A 19,583-nucleotide genomic window follows, 5' to 3' on the forward strand; every position below is an offset into this window, starting at 1 on the left:
ATGGTAAGCCAGCAAAGGAGCAGCTACACAGTAGTGTCACAAAAAACACAGAGAAGAATACGGGGTGGGGGGAGGAGGCTCAACAATATTCAAGGTAGAGCGGTCAAGCAGGATGAAGATTTGGCCTTTAAGAGATGGCGCACATTATTTATTTATTTTTAAGTAATAGCTTTTGCTTTTCCTAGATCCATGCAAAGATAGTTTTCACCCTTGCAAAACCTTGTGCTCCAAATTTTTTTCCCTCCTTCCCCCCATCTCCTTTCCTAGACAGGAAGTAATCCAATATAGGTTAAACACATACTGTTCTTCTATACATATTTCCACATTCATCATGCTGGATGGTGCACATTTTCAAGATGTCCACTGCAGACAGCACCCCCAGGGAGACTGCCCATCATCTGAGGTAATATTGAGTGGAATAAGATATAGGCTGTGCTGGTTCCGACAGGAAGATGTCCTTGTATTGACAAGGCATGTCTCCTGGGAGGCTCCCATTTCTGCAGTATTAGTTTGCTCCATGAACGCTTAGGCTGCCCCGGGGTGGGCCTAGGAGCTGCTAGAATTTATTGCCTCTCTCCTGCCAGGAAGCACTTGGTGCTGCTTAACTGGAACTGAAAAGTGGGGCACTGCAATGAATGAAGAAGAAGGGTCACTTTGAAGCTTTAAAGGAGCCAAGATTCCACCACTCTTCCTAGGTTTGCAAATGGTCTTTTGTGGATTTTAAATAGTTGAAGAACTTGTTAACGAGGAATGTGCATGGTTAGATCCAGTCCTTTCCCTTCCGGTGGGGGGTGGGGATGTGTGGTTTATAAGAAAGTCTGTAATTCTGAAAAGAAACTCTTATCCCTTTGGGGTCTGGAGCAGACAAAAGACTGAGGATGCCTTTTATACTTTCCAGTTGCAGAATCTATAGGCAAGCTGCTTCTCAGACAGAAAAAGGGGGGAGAGGAAGGGTAGAGGGAAAGAGAGGAGGTTGATTGAAGAGGGCTAAGGGTTAGGAAAAAACCTTTTACCGTGTGGAGTATTTAAAAATACACTGTATAATTTCTAGGACATCGTTCAGAAATCTGCCCGCTAAATGGCTTGTTACAGAAGCCTAGCACTGGGAAACATTTGTATCCGCTGTGTACTTTGAGGTACCAGCGAGTCCTGAAGAGCAAGACACGTGCAACCACAATGGGAATATCTGAGCCTACTCCGCCTGGCTATTTGGGCCGTGGGGGGGGGGGGGGGGGGGGGGCCTGAGCAAAGGGAGCATCCGCTAATCTCGCCAGGAAGAGAACAATTTCTGCCCGAATCATCTTCCCCTTGTCCACGCTGGTCCCTTACGGAGCGGTGACGTCATGCTGTGCGGACGTGCTCCTCTCCGGCTGGGCCGGTCCCACATGGCTGCTGGAGTGCTGATAAACCCGAGTCCTTCACTTCCTCCTGTAGGAAGTCATTAACACTGAGGAGCTTTCCAGGCTGAATAGCTCAATTAAATCTGGTCCCTCTCTAGCGCCGCAGGCTTTGGGACTCTGCTGAGCTGGGCCACTTGGGCTGCCTTTGCTTTGTGCTCTCAATTCTTCCGGTTCCCTGTGGGATTTTAATCTCCTATTAGAGGTTAGCTTTTTTTTTTTTTTCCTTGTCTTTAACGCTTCCCAATTTTTAAAACAATAGATGGAAAAATTCTTAACTTCAGAATTGTTGCTGTTTGGTTTTATAGGGTTTTCATTCACCTTTCCTGATGAGATTTCTAAGCGTTTCAGGTTTGAAGTTTTCCTTGCTTTCTGATGATTTTTTAAATAAGGTTTTATATAGGTTTTTATAAGGATCGGTCTTGGGCTTAGAGATGGAGGAGTGGAAGGCCGTTTTTCCCCCCTCTGACTATCCTTTCTCGTTCCCCACTTGGTTGCTAGCTATGGAGACTTGGTAGTTAGTATTATGTCCTGCCATTGCTGTTTTTCAAATCAAATCGCCCATTATGTAGAGTTCTGATTTCAGAAAGGGTCTGTGCTGGGTTGTAGCTCTCAGCTACAGGAGTGCTTTCCCATATTTAGGCTAATAGGGAGCATTTATGTTAATTATCACTTGGAAAACCGATTTCAGGTGGTTTGTCTAGAAAAGAGCTGACCTAGACATTTAGCTTATAGGAGGAGAAAGGTTGGGTCACTACAAAGTGGGGTTGTCTGACATGTGAATTTAGGAGTTGAGTAAATACTGTGTGGATATTTGCCAGAGCTTATAGAGGTCCCCCAAAATAAACTAAGGAGGAATAAAAAGATTTTCAGTGTGTGTGTGTGTGTGTGTGTGTGTGAGAGAGAGAGACAGAGAGAGAGACAGAGACAGAGACAGAGACACAGAGAAACAATCTGGGCAAAAGGGAATAGAATTCCAATACAAGTCAAGTAGAACTGACTTTTAAAATTGTTTTTATTTTACTAAATAAAACAAATACATATATGAACAGAGACATCCCTTAACAGGAAAATTTGATAGAAATCAGCTGGACCAAGTGAAGTGAAATAAGCAGGTCTGTGTGATACTTGCTTTTATTTATGATGATAAGGAAATCAATCCCAAGCATCATTCAGAGCCTTCCTAAATTTGTTTCAGAGTTAGACGGTTTAGTTATGATTGATAATTGAACTATAGTGGAACATGAAGTAGGAATATAGACAGGTGATCACTGAGATTTTAACCATCATTAGTTAGATAATCAAGATTATTAACAACATGGCTCAAATGAGCTATGGAATTATTGTAGTTCTGTGGAAAATGTAACAAAAAATCTTTTAACTTCTTTGAGATCTCCCCATCCTAAAAGTAAATCTGACCTTTTTTTTTTTTTTTTTTTTTTGGTTAGGGACAGAAGGAATCAGGATCTGTGATTACTTTTCTAATTTGGTTTAGCTTCTAAAATGGTCAGAGAGTTGCCCAAAATTTTCCAGAAAATTCGCTTTTTAGTATAAAAATGTCCATTCTTGGCCTCAGTATTTATTCTATTAAAAAAAAAGCTTTTATAAAGTATAATAGCTGAAAATGGTAGTTATAATAAGTTTATATAAATGCATAGTTTAACTAGAACTAAAAATTTCATATTTAATTTATAATGCATGTACAGTATCTTTTTTATGTAAGAAAAATAATAGGAAGAGCAGGGAAAAAAGATTTGTTAAATATTCTGTTTTATGATACTAGTCACTTGGGATGATAGGATTTTTAAAAAACTGCACTAGTTAGGATGATACTAGTGCAGTTTTTTACATTTGTAAAGCATGTTAACTAACAACTTATATATTTTTACATTTTGCAAAGCATTGTATATTCTCACAGCAACCCTCTGAGATTGGTGTTACTAATATCCCCATTTTATAGATGGGGAAACTGAGTCTTAGAGGTATTAGTGCTTTGCCCTGGGTTGTAGAAATGTGAACTTTGATTTCGAAAGTTTTTCACATAAGTTTTCCACATTGCAGCTGGAATGACAAGGATGAATCACAAATTGTAGAATGAGAATCTCGATGTTGACTGGTACTACCTGTATGGCAAGTCACTTAAACTGGGCTTCCTTTTTTTTTTTTTTTTTTCCATTTGTAAAATTAATAATACTCAAAGAATGGTTGGCAGGTTGGAAAGGTGAAAATGTCTGTGAAGTACTTTGCAAGCCTTAAAGCCTGGATAAATGGAAGCTCTTTTTTTTTTTTTCCCTTCCAGTGGAAGCCTTGAGGTATTCTTGCATGTCCAGGCATATGTGCAATACTAGATTTTGGATTTGGATCTGGAATTGAATACAATTTTGGTGATGCTGACTTCATTTCCATTCATAGCTATCCACAGTAGTGTTGCAGTGGGAAAACTGGTAGTGTTCTGGTTCCTATCTAAAAGTAAAACCCAAGATGAGATGGTTTGGCTTTTTTTTTTTTTTTTTTTTTTTTTTTTTTTTTTTTTTTGGACAAAATGCATGGATTTCTCCTAATTCTTTTTATCCTGATAGAAAGTTTCAAGAAGGAAAAGGGGCATGAAGAGAGTGAATAAGAATAGTAATAAGAATATACAATTTCTGCATAAGCCCTGGCAGCTTTAGGGAAAAACTTTATTACATGTATATTACTTGAAAGGGAGCAATTCTTGAAGAGATATCTAAGATAAATTCCATACAATCTATACTTCACATGATTCAGCAATTCTGTGGGATAGGTGCTTTTATTTTTATTTTATTAGCTTGATCTATCCATGAGCAATTGATATTTATCTAATTATTTTAGGACTTTATTTGTGTGAAAAGTGTTTTTTAATTGTGTTAATTTAGTTCCTGGGTTTGTCTTGGCAATAGACCCTCCAAAAATATTTTATATTATTTAAAGTTATTTTAAGTGGATTTTCCCTTTGTATCTCTTGCTATGGGTAATGTCTAGAAATGCTGATAAATTGAATGGGTTTATTTTATGTCTTTCAGCTTTGCTAAAGTTGTTAATTGTTTCTAGTACTTTTAGCCAATTCTCTAGGATTCTCTGAATATACCATCATATCATCTGCAAAGAATGATAGTTTTCTTTTCTCATTACCAAGTTTACTTCCATCAGTTTCTTTTTCATTTCTAGAACAATATTGAATAATAACTGCAATAATGGGCAACCTTGTTTCATCCTGATCTTATTGAGAATGTTATTATTTTTGCTCCCATTTTTCAGATTAGGAAACTGTGCTATAGAGTCTTGCCAACACAGCCATTAAGAATCCAAGGCAGAATTTAAACTCAGGTCTTATGTATTAGACCAGTAGTACAAAACTCAAAGAAAATTAGCTACCACCAGACAGTATCAAAGGATCCCTGCAGGCCACACGTTGACTTGGAAAACTACACATGTTTCTGTGTTTCTTTTCTTATCAATACACCGACATATTAAAATCAGAGCAGCTGCATTTGGGGAGTATCTCTATAACCTAGACCATACTTGGGAGTGTTGGGGGCCCCTTGTGGTGTTTGATGCCTCATAGCCTACTATGGACACATTTCTTTTTCTCTCCTTCTAGTTTTGAGAAAAGACTTTTCATGTTTTTCTTCCATAATTTCTCCCCTACTGGCTTATAGATGTCAGCAGTTGTGGTCTTGTACCTTTTTCACTGAAGGCTTGGTAAGAGCAATTGAAGAGGTAGAGCTACTTAATTAAATCCTGTATGCTGGAAGTAAGTTGAAGAGTTAAGCACTGTTCACACATCTCTTTAGTTGCTTTTGAAAGGGATTTATGCTGCTAATAACTATGGCAAATTGCCAGAGAGCAAATTATTTCCAGAGCATAACTGAATATTCTTTAATTTCTTTCTCTCTTTCCAGAGTGTGTGTGTGTGTGTGTGTGTGTGTGTGTGTGTGTGTGTGTGTGTGTGTGTGTGTGTGTGTTTGTAAGCAATTTGGTTTCTAGGCATAATGAAAACTCACACAAACCAGCAAATTTTTGAAATAAAAAAATCACACACAACTGAATGAAATTTTAAATAAACTCTTTCTAAAAATAAATGAAAAATATGAATGCAAAGATGAGGGTTATTTTTATCTTTTCCATAATGGTTCAAAGGTCTAGTAGAAAAATGTCACATCTTAATATAGAAAATGGAAAGTCTATTAAACCTCTTCTCAGTATCTTTGATTTTTTTTTTATTCTGAACTTAAACACCAAAAAAAGAAAGCATTCCCATAGATACAGCATACAAAAAGCAAATTCTTTATGAAACTGTCAATCTTCATTTCAAACCTTTTTTTTAAAGAATATAATTGATTCTATACTGTTTTAAAAATTATAAATAGCATTTTATTTTTTCCCCAATTACATGTAAAGATAGTTTTTACCATTCATTTTTAAATTAAGATCTTGAGTTCCAACTTTTTCTGTCACCCCTGCCTTGTTCCCAAGACAGTAAGAAATCCAGTTATATTTTACATTCAAAACTCTTGCTCATCCTTATTTTCTTCTGAACAGTTAGTTCTATGCATTTTTAAATGGTTCTCTTTTGTGGGAGCGTAGCTATTGCTAACTCCTATTCTTACCCAATTAACTGCAAGAAAGAAAGAAAGAAAAAATCTTTGTAACAGATGAGCATAGTCAAAGTAAAACCAGTCACAGAATGGCCACTTAAAAGACTGGCTGTTTCTTTTAGCACCTTCTGTCCATCCCTTGTATCTTAGGAGGTGGGTGATATCTTTCATCAAAAGCCTTTCAGAGAGGGAAGGACATGGTTGGTGATTGATTTTATCAAAATTCTTAAACTCCCTTCAAAACTGTTTTTCTTTATATTGTTGTGTTCTTGTATAAATTGTTTTCATTCTGTCCTCTTTCCTTTGTGTCTGTCACTCGGGAGCCCCCAAAATAGTTTTTCCTTGGGTTTATTGCATTGATACACCACAGTTTTGTTAGCTTGTTGTCTAAGATTATAGTTGTCTTCTGTGTTTGTGTGTGTGCTTCACCTTCTTTTGCCTGAAGTTCAGAGGAGAAAGGGGGTTCATCTGATGACTACTCTCATCCCTTCTTCCATGTTTCTATATCCTCCTTGGGCATGCACCCCACTTATGAGAAAGGAAGTTCCCACTGTTGGTGGAGTTGTGAACTGATCCAACCTTTCCAGAGAATAATCTGGATATTCCTAAAGGGCTATAAAACTGTGAAGACCCAGCAATACTTCTTCTAGATCTGTAGTCCAAAGAAAAGGGGAAATGATCTATGTATACAAACATATGTATAGCAGCTCTTTTTGTGGTAGCAAAGAATTGGAGATTGTGGAGATGCTCATCAGTAGGGGAATGGCAGAACAAGTTGTGGCGCATGATTGTGATGGATCCACCCCAGATGTTCCCAGGGACTATTTGTGCCCAGACTGTGTTAGAACATTCTGAGCTCATGTAAGTCTGATCAACCACAGTCCAACCCACTAATTTGACTGTAACATAGTGTTGTTAAATGAGATGTGAATGCAGATTGAAACATACTTAATTTTTTTTCTTTTTTTCTTTTTTCTTTTTCTTTTATACTTCATTGTATAATCTATATCAAATTGCTTGCCCTCTTAAGGAGGGGAGAAGGAAGGGAAGGTGGGAGGGAGAATTTGGAGCTCAAAAATTTTAAAATGAATGTCTAACTTTTTTTTACTTGTATATTTTATTTTTTTCTCCAGTTACAATTTTTTTTTTTTTTTTTTTTTGGTGGGGAGAGAAAGTAAGCTTGACTTCGTTCCTCCTTTCTTTTACTTGTGTAGTTTTCCTCCTCTTCCTATCCTCTGCAGGTTTTATAGCTGGCTCATTTACTATTCTTTACTCAGATCCTCTTTCCTTTTTATTTATGGACACTGCTGGCAACAGGTTAATCTGAAGGGGAAAAGAGATAAAAGAAGCTCAATTAAATTGAAAATTAAGAAACAAATGATCAGATACACAATAAGGAAATGTGTGGGATTGAAATACAGAGCCTAGCTGGGCAACCTGGCAATTCTTCAAATGTTCATTTCAGCTATGAAGTATTCGATCAATTTCTTGCTTTTAGAAATTGTGAATTTCAGGATGTTGAGTTTTACTTTGCCAGGTGGTCTCCAGTTTATTAGTTTGATGCTTATTGGAGGAAATACTAGATATTGGAGGAGAGTTTCTTTTTGGAGCTCCTTGTTTGTTCACAAATAGTAGAAAAGGTATTTGTTGTTTTATTTTGCAAATAAGCATGTGCAGGTGGAGGTCCAGAAGGACAGAAGGTCCTTCTATGTTGTTGAAGTCTGTTATTGAATTGGCTAGAGTGCCTGATTGAAGGTAAACCAAGACCAAATTATAAAGAGCTATGAAATGGTTGAAAAAGAAGTATTTTGAAGAGAAGAATTGAGTGTGAATAGATTGTAGATGAAAGTTTAGGTGATTTTCAGGCCGGAAGGTAGAATTGCCTTAGTAGCTGGAGAGTAATTTCCCATCCCATAAAGCAAAAAAAAAAAAAAAAAAAAAAAAAAAAATGATACCCAGTCAAGAGTCCTGTGGCTGAGTCCAAATTTTGGCTCTGCTGCTTGCTGTTGGTATGAGATTGGGCAAGTCTTCCCTTTGGGGGCCAAGGTGCCCCTGGACTGAATGAAGCTTCCCTTTCAGCTCTTGGTCTATCCTCTACTCTTCAGCAAGTGTTTCAGGCTGCATAGTTCCTGCAGTTGTAAAAGTGGCTACCAAGGACTGTATCCCAGTTAGCATCTGATGATGGATTATTGAGAAACCTGGACTAGATGTAAGTCAGTGTCCCTGGGGTCGGGAGTGGGGGGACCTCTCACTAGGAAACACAGGAGCCGTTAGCCTGGGGAGCCTAGTGATGCCTCCAGAGAACCAGACTGTCCTTGGAGATCAGAGGCAGACTGCCTCTTTCTAGTGGTCCAGGGAGACTGTTGGGCTGGGAATCAGTTGTACTCATTGGAAAGTTCTTTACTATTCTCTCTCGTCTGATCCTTGCTACTACCACCTATGCTGCTAGGTTGCACTGTAGTGGATATAGTGTTGAACTGTCACACAAAAGGACCTGAGTTCAAATCCCATCTCAGACGCTAGTTATGTGACTCTGGGAAGGCCATTTCAGCTGTTTGCCTCAGTTTCCTCATTGGTTAAATGGTAATGGTCCCTATCTTGCTGAGTTGTTAATAACTAACATTTACATAAAACGCTTTAAAGATTTTTTTTTCAAAACCTTTAAAAATATCCCATGTGTGACCCTGGGCAAGTCACTTAATCGCAATTGCCTCAGCAAAAATAGAATAAAATAAAATGTGTGTGTGTATGTATATGTGTGTATAATCCCATTTGATCTTACAACAACCAGGAAGTTAAGTGCTGTCAATATCCTTGTTTTACAGATGAGGAAACAAGGCTGACGGAGTGGTTAAGTGATTTGTCCATTATCCCACAGTTAATAAGTGTGGATTTGATCTCAGGTTTTCCTGTGTAATGCATCTAACACTTTCTACTGTGTCATGAAGCTAGGCCTCTTAATGTGAGTGGTCATTCTCTTTCCACCCAGACTTTTCTGTGGATGTCCCACAGGGGAAAGAAAACATAGAAGGGGGAGAGCATAAGGAAGAACCCGAGATTCCTTCCATCAGGGCTGGATGGGGCAGGTATCTGTCCTTGCAAACATCCCACTCTGTTTACAGTACAGAACAGACTCTCAGGCTTGGGCGGGCAGACCAAACCAGAAGGAATTGTTCCCGTGCTCCAAGCCAAGAATAACATCCTGGCCAGCAGGGGGGGCAGAGGTCAGCTCGAGGCCCTTGCATTGTAGAGCTGTAGAACATGCTGACCCCAGGAGGAATTGATCTGGAAAAGACGGCTGTCACAGCTCACTTTGGAGGAGGAGTGAGGGGTGGGACCCTCTCCTGCACAAGCTTCAGTGATTTATGATTTTTGTGGGTACTTGCCTAAGGCGAGGACTAGGACTGAGCTGAAAGGGCTTGCCAGGACCCTTGCAACACCAGGGGATCCTGCTCCGGCTTTCTTATTCCTCCACTTGCTCCTGAGCTTAGAAAAGGTCCCATCCAGATTGGGATTTTTGTTGAGTAAGTAAAGAACATGGAGAAGAGAGCTGCTGGCCTAGGCCAGAAGGGTTTCATTTACTCCTGCTGGCTTCCTAATGGCCGAGGCTTTCTCCAGGAGCATTGAAGTTTCGCCTTGCTGTCTTTCTGAGACCCATTTCTCTGCATTGGACTTACCTGGTCCTTGCCCCCAGTGACGGAAGTTTCCCAATGGCCTTTCTTTCTCGGCCCTCTCTGTGCTTTTTGGCCCAATTCATTATGTTGGCTTGTTAACTTCTGTAGCATGTTGGGGTCCAGGGAGCCTCCTAACTACCCCAATTGTGTGTGTGTGTGTGTGTGTGTGTGTGTGTGTGTGTGTGTGTGTGTGTGTGTGTGTATGTACACACATGCCTGTGGAGGCTGCCCGTGGATTTCTAACACACACTCTCATTGGTCCGTTGGCGTTTGAGGCCGCTCTGGCCTCTCAGTGATCCTGCTGGTCTCAGTAACCCTCAGAGCAGCAGCTCATTTCTCACTGGCTGCCAGGCCTGAAGAGCCCTGAACTGTGATAGCTCCTCAGACCCTGGTAACCCTCATCCCCCCCCCCCTTCTCATTCCCTTTGCCCAGCATCTCACTTGGGAGCCCGGGTCTGCAGCTGCATCCTTTCCCCCTCCATCACTGGCCCTGCCTTAGTCGGTATTCTGGCTTTTACCTCTGTGGGCAGCAGGCAGGTGCCATCCTGTGATTTCACCATCTCCTAAGCGAGGCCTTGGGGCATAAATTCCTCGCTTCCTTATCTGATTGGGACCAGAGTTTTTGTTTGTTTCTTTTCTAACACACATGCTTTTTTTTTTTTTTTTAAACTACTTGTCTTTTGTTCCTTTTCTCTGTCCCATAGGCCACCAAGCAGTTTCTGGAGGAGATTAACAAAGTGGACAGTTCAATACAATGTGTCTCCGCTCTCTTGGAACTTGGCTGTCAGGTTTCTCATGGCCAGGAAGTTTGATGTCCTCCGGGCTATTGAATTGTTCCACGCCTACAGGGTATGTGCTTGTGGATTTAACTTGAACACCCCATGGCTGTCCCAGAACTGGGTGTGGGGTGGATACAGCTTAGCCATGTCCCACTTCCTCTTGGGGAGGGCCATCTTTCTTTTGTGGGGAGAGGATTGTGCTATTGGGTTTTATTGTCTAAATATGGGGGCTAGTTCCGATTTGAACCATTTAGGTCAAACAGTACCATCTCTTAAGTCTCCACTGTTCTGGTGGATGGCAGTCTCTCTGAGTTTGGGTTCTGAGCTCCCTGCTGACTTTTTGGGTGGGTTCACCTACCCTGTGCCTGCCTTCTTAAAGAGTTCTTCTAGGAGTGAGACCTTTCAGAAGTCTGCCATCTCTAAGATTAAGGCTGATCTTAATGGGGGTATCGGAAAGAGGCACTTTTGCCTCAGGAGAGAACAGCTGCTCTAGTCCAATTCATTGCCTTGGCTCTGCCAGTCCTTGACCTTGAAATGAATATCACTCCATCAGCTTCTTAGTTAACTGAAGATGCTGACATGGTCTCTGGATTCTGCTAGAACCACCCCATTTATGGAAAAAAAAATTTATTTTATTCTTGTAAAGTCTCCTTTTCTCAGATTTGGTTTTTCAGCACACAATATAGTCAAAAATAATTTCCAAAGGAAATCCCCTTCAGAGAAACATAGAGACTGTCACTGTGGGGTTATAAAAGTATTCTGGCAAGGTGATCAAAGTGTTTGCTGAATTCAGGGGGATTTTTGTCATAGACAGAATTGGCACGAGGCTTGGGAGGACATATGTTGACTTATTGGTCAGCCTGTTGTCCTTGTAGTAGAGACTTAGGATTTGGGGGCATGTGATCCAGAGGTCCAGAGCACCTCAGATTGCCCATCACTGAGATCAGTGCAAACAAGTTCTGCCAGTCCTCCATATGCTTTGGATGAATGGACCTTAGAATGTGAAGGGCTGGGGTTCTTGCAGATTTGGCCAAGGCCACTTTACCCCGGGACTTTGGGCCCCGAGTCATCTGTCTTGCCTAGCAGCAAGAGGATTTAGCAAGCATCTTACTAGGGAAATAATTCTACACTTCACTATTGGATATGCTCAGTGTATTATGCTTCTTCTTTAGGAAATGCGACGAAAAGAAGGAATCGTCAAGCTGAGACCTCATGAGGATCCTCTCCGTTCAGAAATCCTCAGTGGGAAATTCACTATCCTAGTGAGTGCTGGGACCCTGGACTTTTGTCCTGAGTGACTAGAAGTTTCTAGGCAATCAGGCATGGGCTTTTTTGTAATTAATAGAAATGGGATTCCTTGAGGGTGCCCTTACTTAGGAATGTGAGAACAGTGGAGCTGTTGAGCTTGCTGGCTGAATTCTGGGGAGAGTGACTGCCAAAATGAGTCAGTTCTCTTCCCACACCTCTAACTGGCCACTGGTTTCCCATGAAGCCGTGTGGTGGTATTTCTCAGGCAGCTTACTTCAGCCCTGCTCTGCCCCCTGGGCAGAAATGTCTTCCAACTCAGGTAGACAGCATCTCAAACCTGATGCAAATCTGGAGTCCTTTATGATCCTACTATATGTTGTCTCTTTCCTTTCTGTTCTACTTGGGGGGAGGGAAGAAACTTGATGAGAGCAGATCTGTGTCCACTGTCAAAGACAGAAGCAAATGGGCAAAAAAAAAAAAAAGTGGTGTGGTAGGCCTGATGTTACCTGATGCCATCCATCAAATGAACAGCATAGGAAAGACACAGAGACCTTCCTTGCATGGAAGGGATATCACAGCAAACAGTTTTCCTTCTTTCTGAAAAAGCTGGTACAGGTCAAGGCAGGGTATTTGGCCAGAATGGCTCCAGAATGAGCCCTCAATGGCTTTTGTCATTGGATTCCTCAGCATTTCTTCTCATTTCCTTCCAGAATACACGGGATCCCTCAGGAGCCTCCATCGCCCTCTTCACTGCTAAGTTACATCATCCTCACAAGTCCTCCCAACACGTGGTGCTCCAGGCTCTCTTTTACTTGTTGGACAGAGCGATGGACAGGTGAGCCATGGGGAAATGTGTCTAAATTTACTGACTGCCGCTAATCACTGGCAAGTCCTTAATAATTCCCTTCAACAATCTTTAGTCGCAGCTATAATGTACCTGGAATGGAACGTTGGTCTGAATTTAAGATGTTATTTAATAATGGTAAATTTAAAATTCTATAATTGGGTTAAAAATATTACATACAAATATAAGATGGGAGAGACATCACTAAGCAATAGTTTATATGAAAAAGATCGTGGTGGGGGCAAGGAGGGTGTTTCTTGAGAACTGAAATCCAAGTATGAGTCAGTAATGTGATGGATCAGATAGAGAAGCTAATGCAGTCTTAGATTCCCTAATAGAAGAGTAGTGTCCGGAGCCAAGGAGGTTCGAGGTCATCCATACTCTGCCACAGTACTTTTGGATTATTAAATTTGATCATGGGGGGGGGTCCTAGGAGACTGGTCAGTATGAATGGTGAAGGGCACCCCCAGCACAGCATCTGAGAATCTACCCGAGGAACTGAGGAAAGACTTGAAGGGACCGCAGTAACTGCTGTCAAACACCCAAAAGGCTTGGGTTGTTGGATGGCAGAATTTAGAACTCTGAGCAATGAATGGAGGATACGAAGAGCCATATTTTAGTTCAACTTAAGGAAAACTTTCCTAATGCTTAGAGCTGTCCAAGAGTGAATAGGCTTGGTTGGGGAAGTGATGAGTTCCCAGCATTGGAGTCTTTGGGGTTTTTGAGAGGGAGCTACACTGGTTGACCTCTAGGGTCCCTTCCAGCTCTTGAGATGAGCTCTTTGTTCAGTCTGCCCAGTCTCGTGCTAGGAGCTACGTGAGACACGGTGCAGGCTGCCCCTTAGAGTTAACTTAAGCCCCACTGATGTGGGTGGATTCTGTGTCTTTATTCTCCAGGCTCTGTTAAAGGTTCTGTAACAACATTCTTTGTAGGGAAGTTGCTAGACAGAGATTGAAGAAATCTGGTTTTGCTTCTAGCCTGGCTGCTAGCCTGCAGGGTCGGCTCGGAGCCTCGGTTTCTTCATCTAAGAGTTGTCCTAGATCAGGCGTTCTTCAAATCTTTTATGTGTCACAAGCCCTTTGGCAGCAACCTGGGGAAGGAAGCCTATGGGCCCCTTCTCAGAATCATATTCTTTAAACCACAGAGTAAAATACATAGGAATACTGAGAACACTAATTATGTTGAAATACAGTTATCAGAATGATTAAAAAAAAAAAAAAACAACCCAAACCCCAAAAACCAAGTTCATAAATCTTAGGTTAAGAACCCTTCTCCTACATAATCTCCTGAGGTTCTAAATACAGGGGAGGGAGTACTCACAGGTGTTGGTTTCCCATCTTCCTGCCTCTGTTTATTCAGAGGTTTATACAGAGAGAGGATTCTGCCCATCCTGTGCCTCAGACAACCCTCCTCGCAGCTTGCCCTTTCTCTACCACGGACAGACATCACCTTGGCAACGTTAATCATGAATAAACGTTCTGCTCTTGGAGAACTAGCCAGGAGGTCAAATATCCCCGTTGATTGAATAACATTGATACTACTTTGCATTTGTACAGTACTTGAGTTTTTCCCCCCCCAAGTCCTTTCCCATTTCATTGACCTTCATAATAACATTTTGAGGTTCAGAGATAGGCAAGATAACAGTAAAAGTTCAGCTTGCATCAGTGATTGAACTGATGTGAGGATACAGGAGTCTCTTTTTCAAGTAGGTTGTGTTTTCTGCCTTTGTTCGCCAGTTCAGCACCTTGTTCATTAAATTTTGATGACGTGAATGAACTCCAGTCTTCTCATTTCTGGTGCCTGTTTCTCGGGACCATTTCTAAAAATTCCATTCAGCTGTTAAATCCTGACATTGGGCTGGGCTCTGGGAGAAAATGAAAAAGCCAGTAAGAAACCTCTCGTGCTTGGGGAAAGGAGACAGGGCTGCCATGGATGTGCACGTACAAGAACTTCGTGAATGTTGCTGTGAGTGCTGTAGTTAACTGCCTCTGGTGGCCCTTTCGTCTCGAGCGGCTACGGAGGCTGAGATGCAGTGAAGGTCAGAGATGCTGATGACTGCAGCCTTAGGTCAGGCTCGAATCTCTGCTCCTCCCTTGACCTCTCTCTGTACGTGGGGCCCTTTGGGGAGGTGAACAAGAGATGGTCCTGCCTTCAAGCATCTAGTCAAGAGGATGTGCCTGGCTTTTCTTACCTACAACAACCACCTACCTAGAATGAATTGGCTCCAGTACAGAGGTACAAAAAAATTCTGCAGGCATTCGGAGGAGGGAAAGATCAGATCACTTCTGGTGGAGTAGAGAAGGTTTGAGGGAAGAAGAGTAGGACCTTAAAGGACAGGTTGAATGTTGATGGCTATAAGAATGTTAAATTTTTGGTAAAGAGCATGAGCAAAGGGATGAAGGTATTCAAGTCCACACTGGATGGAATATAAGGTCCTTTGAGAGGAAGTGTTGGGAATGAGGCCACAAATCCATCACACCCAGATCATGGAGGGTCTTGAATGCCAGCCTAAGGAGCTTGGAATATATTTAATTACTAGATGATGAGCACCATTGAAAGTTTTTTGGGGGGATAAAATGATCAGAGCTGTTGGAAATTTGTTCTGGTAGCAGTGGGAAGTATGAAATGGCACATGTTGAAAGTAGAGATGAAAGGATCATTTATAGCTTCTTAAATTGCTCTAGAAGAGAACTTTGAAAGCTTGAATGAGGGTAATGGCAGAGGGGCTGGGTACTAAAGATAAGGTAAGTACCCAGGAATTTTTTTAACTAATTTTTTTATTAAAACTTTTTATTTTCAAAACATATGCAAAGATAGTTTTCAACATTCACCCTTGCAAAACCTTGTGTTGCACATTTTCCCCTCCTTTCACCCCTTCCCCTAGACAGCAAGTAATCTAATCTATGTTACATATGTGCAATTCTGCTATACATATTTCCACATTTATTATGTGGTACAAGAGAAATCAGATTTGAAAAAAGAGAGAAAACAAAATGCAAGCAAACAACAACAAAAAAGGTGAAAATACTGAGTCGTGGTCCACACTCAGTCCCCACAGTCTTTTCTCTGGGTGCCGATGGCTCTATCACAAGATCATTGGAACTGAAAGTGCCCAGGATTGATGAACACTACTGACACTAGATATGAGGAGTACAGCGAGCAAGTGAAGAGGGAAAGGGAGGGAGGACTCTGAGATTTAGAATCTGGTCAAGGGCAGAAATGGGGAAGTCGGAGGAGAGATAGGTTTGGAGGAATCTTCAGGTGGTTACTTTGCTTTCGGCATGCAGCCGAGAATGAGGATCTGAAAGTTGGGAGAGAATGCAGGCTCAGACGTGGAGATCCACTTAAATTGCTAGTTAAAGTCACGGGAGTAGACTACATTATCGGAAGGGATTATCTAGAAGACATTGAAAGGGTGGAAAGAAGAGACTGGAAGGTAACTACAAATTGTCTTTGATCTTTGATGGCCATTGGTGATCTTGGAGAGGCAAGTTTCACTAGAAGGATGGGGGGGATTGACTAGATACATGAGGGGGACAGTTTGTAAAGTACTTAGCCCAGTGCCTAGTGGTGCACAGTAAGTGGTGCTTAGTAAGTGCTTGTTTCCTTCTTGCTGGTGATTTCCATGGCTCCTTTGGAAGGTAATGCTTCTCTCCACTTGATAGAGGTTTGGTACAACTGCAGGTATGGTATTCTCCATGAAAAGTTGCTACCGGGTTGACATTGTACTTCCAGATTCATTCTCTTTCTCAAAGCCGGGGTTTGGAATTTCCCAACTCTTCCTCCTTGAATGGTTTCCAGGCAGGGATTCAGCTCCACACTCTTCTCCCAGAAGGGCATTTTGCCCTTCTTTGTATAAGAACAGTGGAGAGTTTTATGAAGCTTTCACAAGGAGTTAGGATCCTTGGTGTAGTGACTCAGACTTTCATTTTCCAGATGGATAAATTGATTTAATAGAATCATGGGAATACAGGTCAGCTAGGTAAGTGAGGCCCGGAGAAATTAGAGGGACTTATTTATGCAAAGTCACCCAGCTAATCAGGGCCCCATGTTTTTTTTCCCCAACCCTGTTTATCTTTCTAAAACGTTTTCATTTTGTCATTTCTCTGCTTTTGAACCTCCAAATGAAAAATATAACTATTCTATAGGGAACGGACAGCCATTGGAGGTTCAAAAGCAGAGAAAATGAAAGTCTGAGTTATATTTTTCATTTGGCTTCAGTTTGTCCAACTTAACTTTTAACACTTTGTGAGCTCTTCCCTTCCAACCTGAAGGATTTGTGTTTTGTTGCCCCCAAACATGCCATATAGAGTTTTACTTCATGCCTTCACTTAAGCTGCTTTTTTCCTTTATATCCAAAGCTGATACCCCCTTCAAGCTCTAGTTTAAATTTATCCACATCAGTGAAGCTTGCAGTATTTACAACCACATGCCATTTGACTGCCATGCATTTCTTTGTGATGTTATTATTTATTTATTTTATTTTTTTTTTGCTGAGGCAATTAGAATTAAGTGACTTGTCCAGGGTCACACAACCAGGACGTGTTAAATGTCTTGGGTCACATTTGAACTTGGGTCCATCCTGACTTCAGGGCTGGTGCTCTATCCACTGCATCAACTAGCTGCTCCTTTGTGATGTTATTTAATCTCTTATCTCTTTCTGCTTGGTTTTCCCAGCTAAGTCTTAAGCTCCCATGGTTTATAGGTCTTTGTACTGGCATTATTAGCGTGTAACCCAGGGTAATGAGGATAGAAAGGGCTCGGTATGTGTGATGGATGAGTGAATGAATGAACGACTGGTACGTGAGAGTCCATTTTTGCACAATTAATTCCATGCTTTGTAACTAAAAGACCGGAAGTCAGAGAGATCATTGTTTATTTTATTGGGAATGGAAAGCTTCCCCTTGGAAAGGGTCAGTGTCTGTTTGATTTGTATTTACTTAATGTTTCTATGCAGAGCTCAACTGGGTGGGTCTTGGGTGCTTAGCTTGAGCAGTACAGATTCCTGCCTAGACTTCCCACTTTCTGCTTTCTCTTGGGCACTGAGTTTGTTTGCATCCTTCCTGTTGTATTCCAGGATGTTTTACTGAAAGGGAGACTCCTGTTACCTTGAATTTGGAAGTATGTGACCTTATAGACAGAAAGTACCCAGGCTCAGTTAAATGTCCCCAGAATTCTGCTAAAGTTCCCCTGAATCAATTTAGCCTCTATGATTTTAGTGAGTTGTTGTGTGCAAGCATGTGTTTGTATATACACATATATATGTGTGTCTGCGTTTGTGTGGCTACATGTGTGTGTGTATATATTTTAAAGGATCTAGAGGGGAAATTTGAAACCAAACCATTTGGAAAAACTTGTAAGCACTTACGTATGCACTTGGAGATTTTTCAAATGCCATTTCTGCTATGTGTGTTTTCCCCTAGAATTATATTAAAAAGTTAAAGAAACATGACTCATGAAGCAAAATGGCCCTGAGGTCTCTAATATGAGACATTTGTATTTTGATGTTTTTGTTTTTAATTGCGAGTAGATACAGACTCTTGACATGGCTTTGGAGAGCATCTATAAAGCAAAATATATTCCTAGAATCTGGAAAAAATGGCAACTCAAAAAGACAAATTCAGGAAACCCTTTCACAAACCAGAGAATGTCAGAGCAAGAAAGCACCTGAATCTGGGCCCTCCTTTGGTAGATGAGGAAGCAGGTTCCAGAAGTTAAATGTCTTGCTTAAGATCACCTGACTAATATGCATGAGATGGGAGCAGGGCCTTTTTCTCCTGCTTCTCCATAAAGCGTTCCTTCTGCATCCCTTTGAGGTTGGGATTCTGGATCTGGCTCAGGTGTGCCGGAGAGGGAATCCAGCCCAGTAACTGACCTGTCTGGTCTGGACAGTCGGCGCTGTGCGCGTGCAGGAGGGAATGAAGGACCGTCCTCGTGTTCTCAGAGCTAAAATTGGTAGATCCCGGCTTTCTGCCGACATATGTCCCTTTTACAAGCTCCTTCCGTTTCTTCCTATACGTTCATGTGCCGTCTATAGGCACTTGGTGTGTTGCCCCCTTTCCATTCCGATATCAGAAGGTGAAAACCCCTGTGATCTGGAAGAAGCCCTAGGCTCCTGTTTCAGAGTTAGCACCTAGAATTGGGATCCTCCTGGGCAGCGTCCAAAGTCCCAAGGTGGATCTGGGTGCTTTACTTGGGGGCACTGCTTGGATGCCTCGTGATGGACGTGCAGGGCAAGGACATTGGCTCTGAACAAGAGCACCCAGTCGGGATCTCTCCTCTGATGCTTCTGCTTGCAGAGCCCTGGCAACACTTTACCTGCCTCTGTCTCGCCCATCACCGTTTGCAGAGTGAGGACCTCTGAGGTCACTTTTCATTTTAGATCTCTAAAATTTAGATTTTTAGATCATATTCAGTGATCTCTAGAGGCAGCCTGGCAGATCGGAGCTCACGATTATGGTGCATTCCGAAGGTAAATCATGGGGATGATCGCTATAAGAAAGCAGTCATTTTGGTTCATACTCTGTTCGTAATCTGGTCTATTCCAAGCTGAACCCTTCAAGCCCACCCTGACAAGGAGTCCCCCAGCCTCCTGAGAAGACCGAGTGAAGGGGAACTTTCTGAGGGAGGCAGAAAAATATACTTCCATCTCTGGACACGCGTTTCTGTGTATGTCTTTGTTTCACCCCATTCATCTTCTCACTATGTTTGTTTGTTGGCTTACAGTTTTGAAACTCAAAGGAATGGACTAGTGTTTATCTACGACATGGGGGGTTCCAATTATAACAACTTCGAGCTAGACCTTGGCAAGAAAGTCCTAAACCTCCTGAAGGTAAGGAACCTGTAAGGATGCAGGCGGGCTCTCGTCTCCTCCGTTCTGTTATGGACTCCCAAAGAGTAGGGTAGATATCCCTTCCCTAGGGAGCTTTTAGGACAAAGTGGCTAGATGAAGGTGAAGAGATGAACAAGGTGACTGGCCCCTTATCTCTCCCAAAAGATCTTTATGAGTCGGTATTTCCAAGATT

At 41.7% G+C, this 19,583-nt stretch overlaps 1 protein-coding gene across 1 annotated transcript in view; it reads left to right on the forward strand.

Moving 5' to 3' along the window:
* The window catches only part of PTPN9 (protein tyrosine phosphatase non-receptor type 9), a 62,357-nt gene that overhangs the window by 12,764 nt on the left and 30,010 nt on the right, over window positions 1-19,583 (forward strand). Inside the window, 5 exon segments of the mRNA XM_074296940.1 lie at window positions 10,392-10,421; window positions 10,423-10,536; window positions 11,639-11,728; window positions 12,425-12,549; window positions 19,285-19,390. Of these exon segments, the coding sequence (XP_074153041.1) occupies window positions 10,392-10,421; window positions 10,423-10,536; window positions 11,639-11,728; window positions 12,425-12,549; window positions 19,285-19,390 (465 nt within the window).

The sequence above is a fragment of the Sminthopsis crassicaudata genome, chromosome 2, assembly GCF_048593235.1.
Source record: "Sminthopsis crassicaudata isolate SCR6 chromosome 2, ASM4859323v1, whole genome shotgun sequence".
Lineage (NCBI taxonomy): Eukaryota > Metazoa > Chordata > Mammalia > Dasyuromorphia > Dasyuridae > Sminthopsis > Sminthopsis crassicaudata.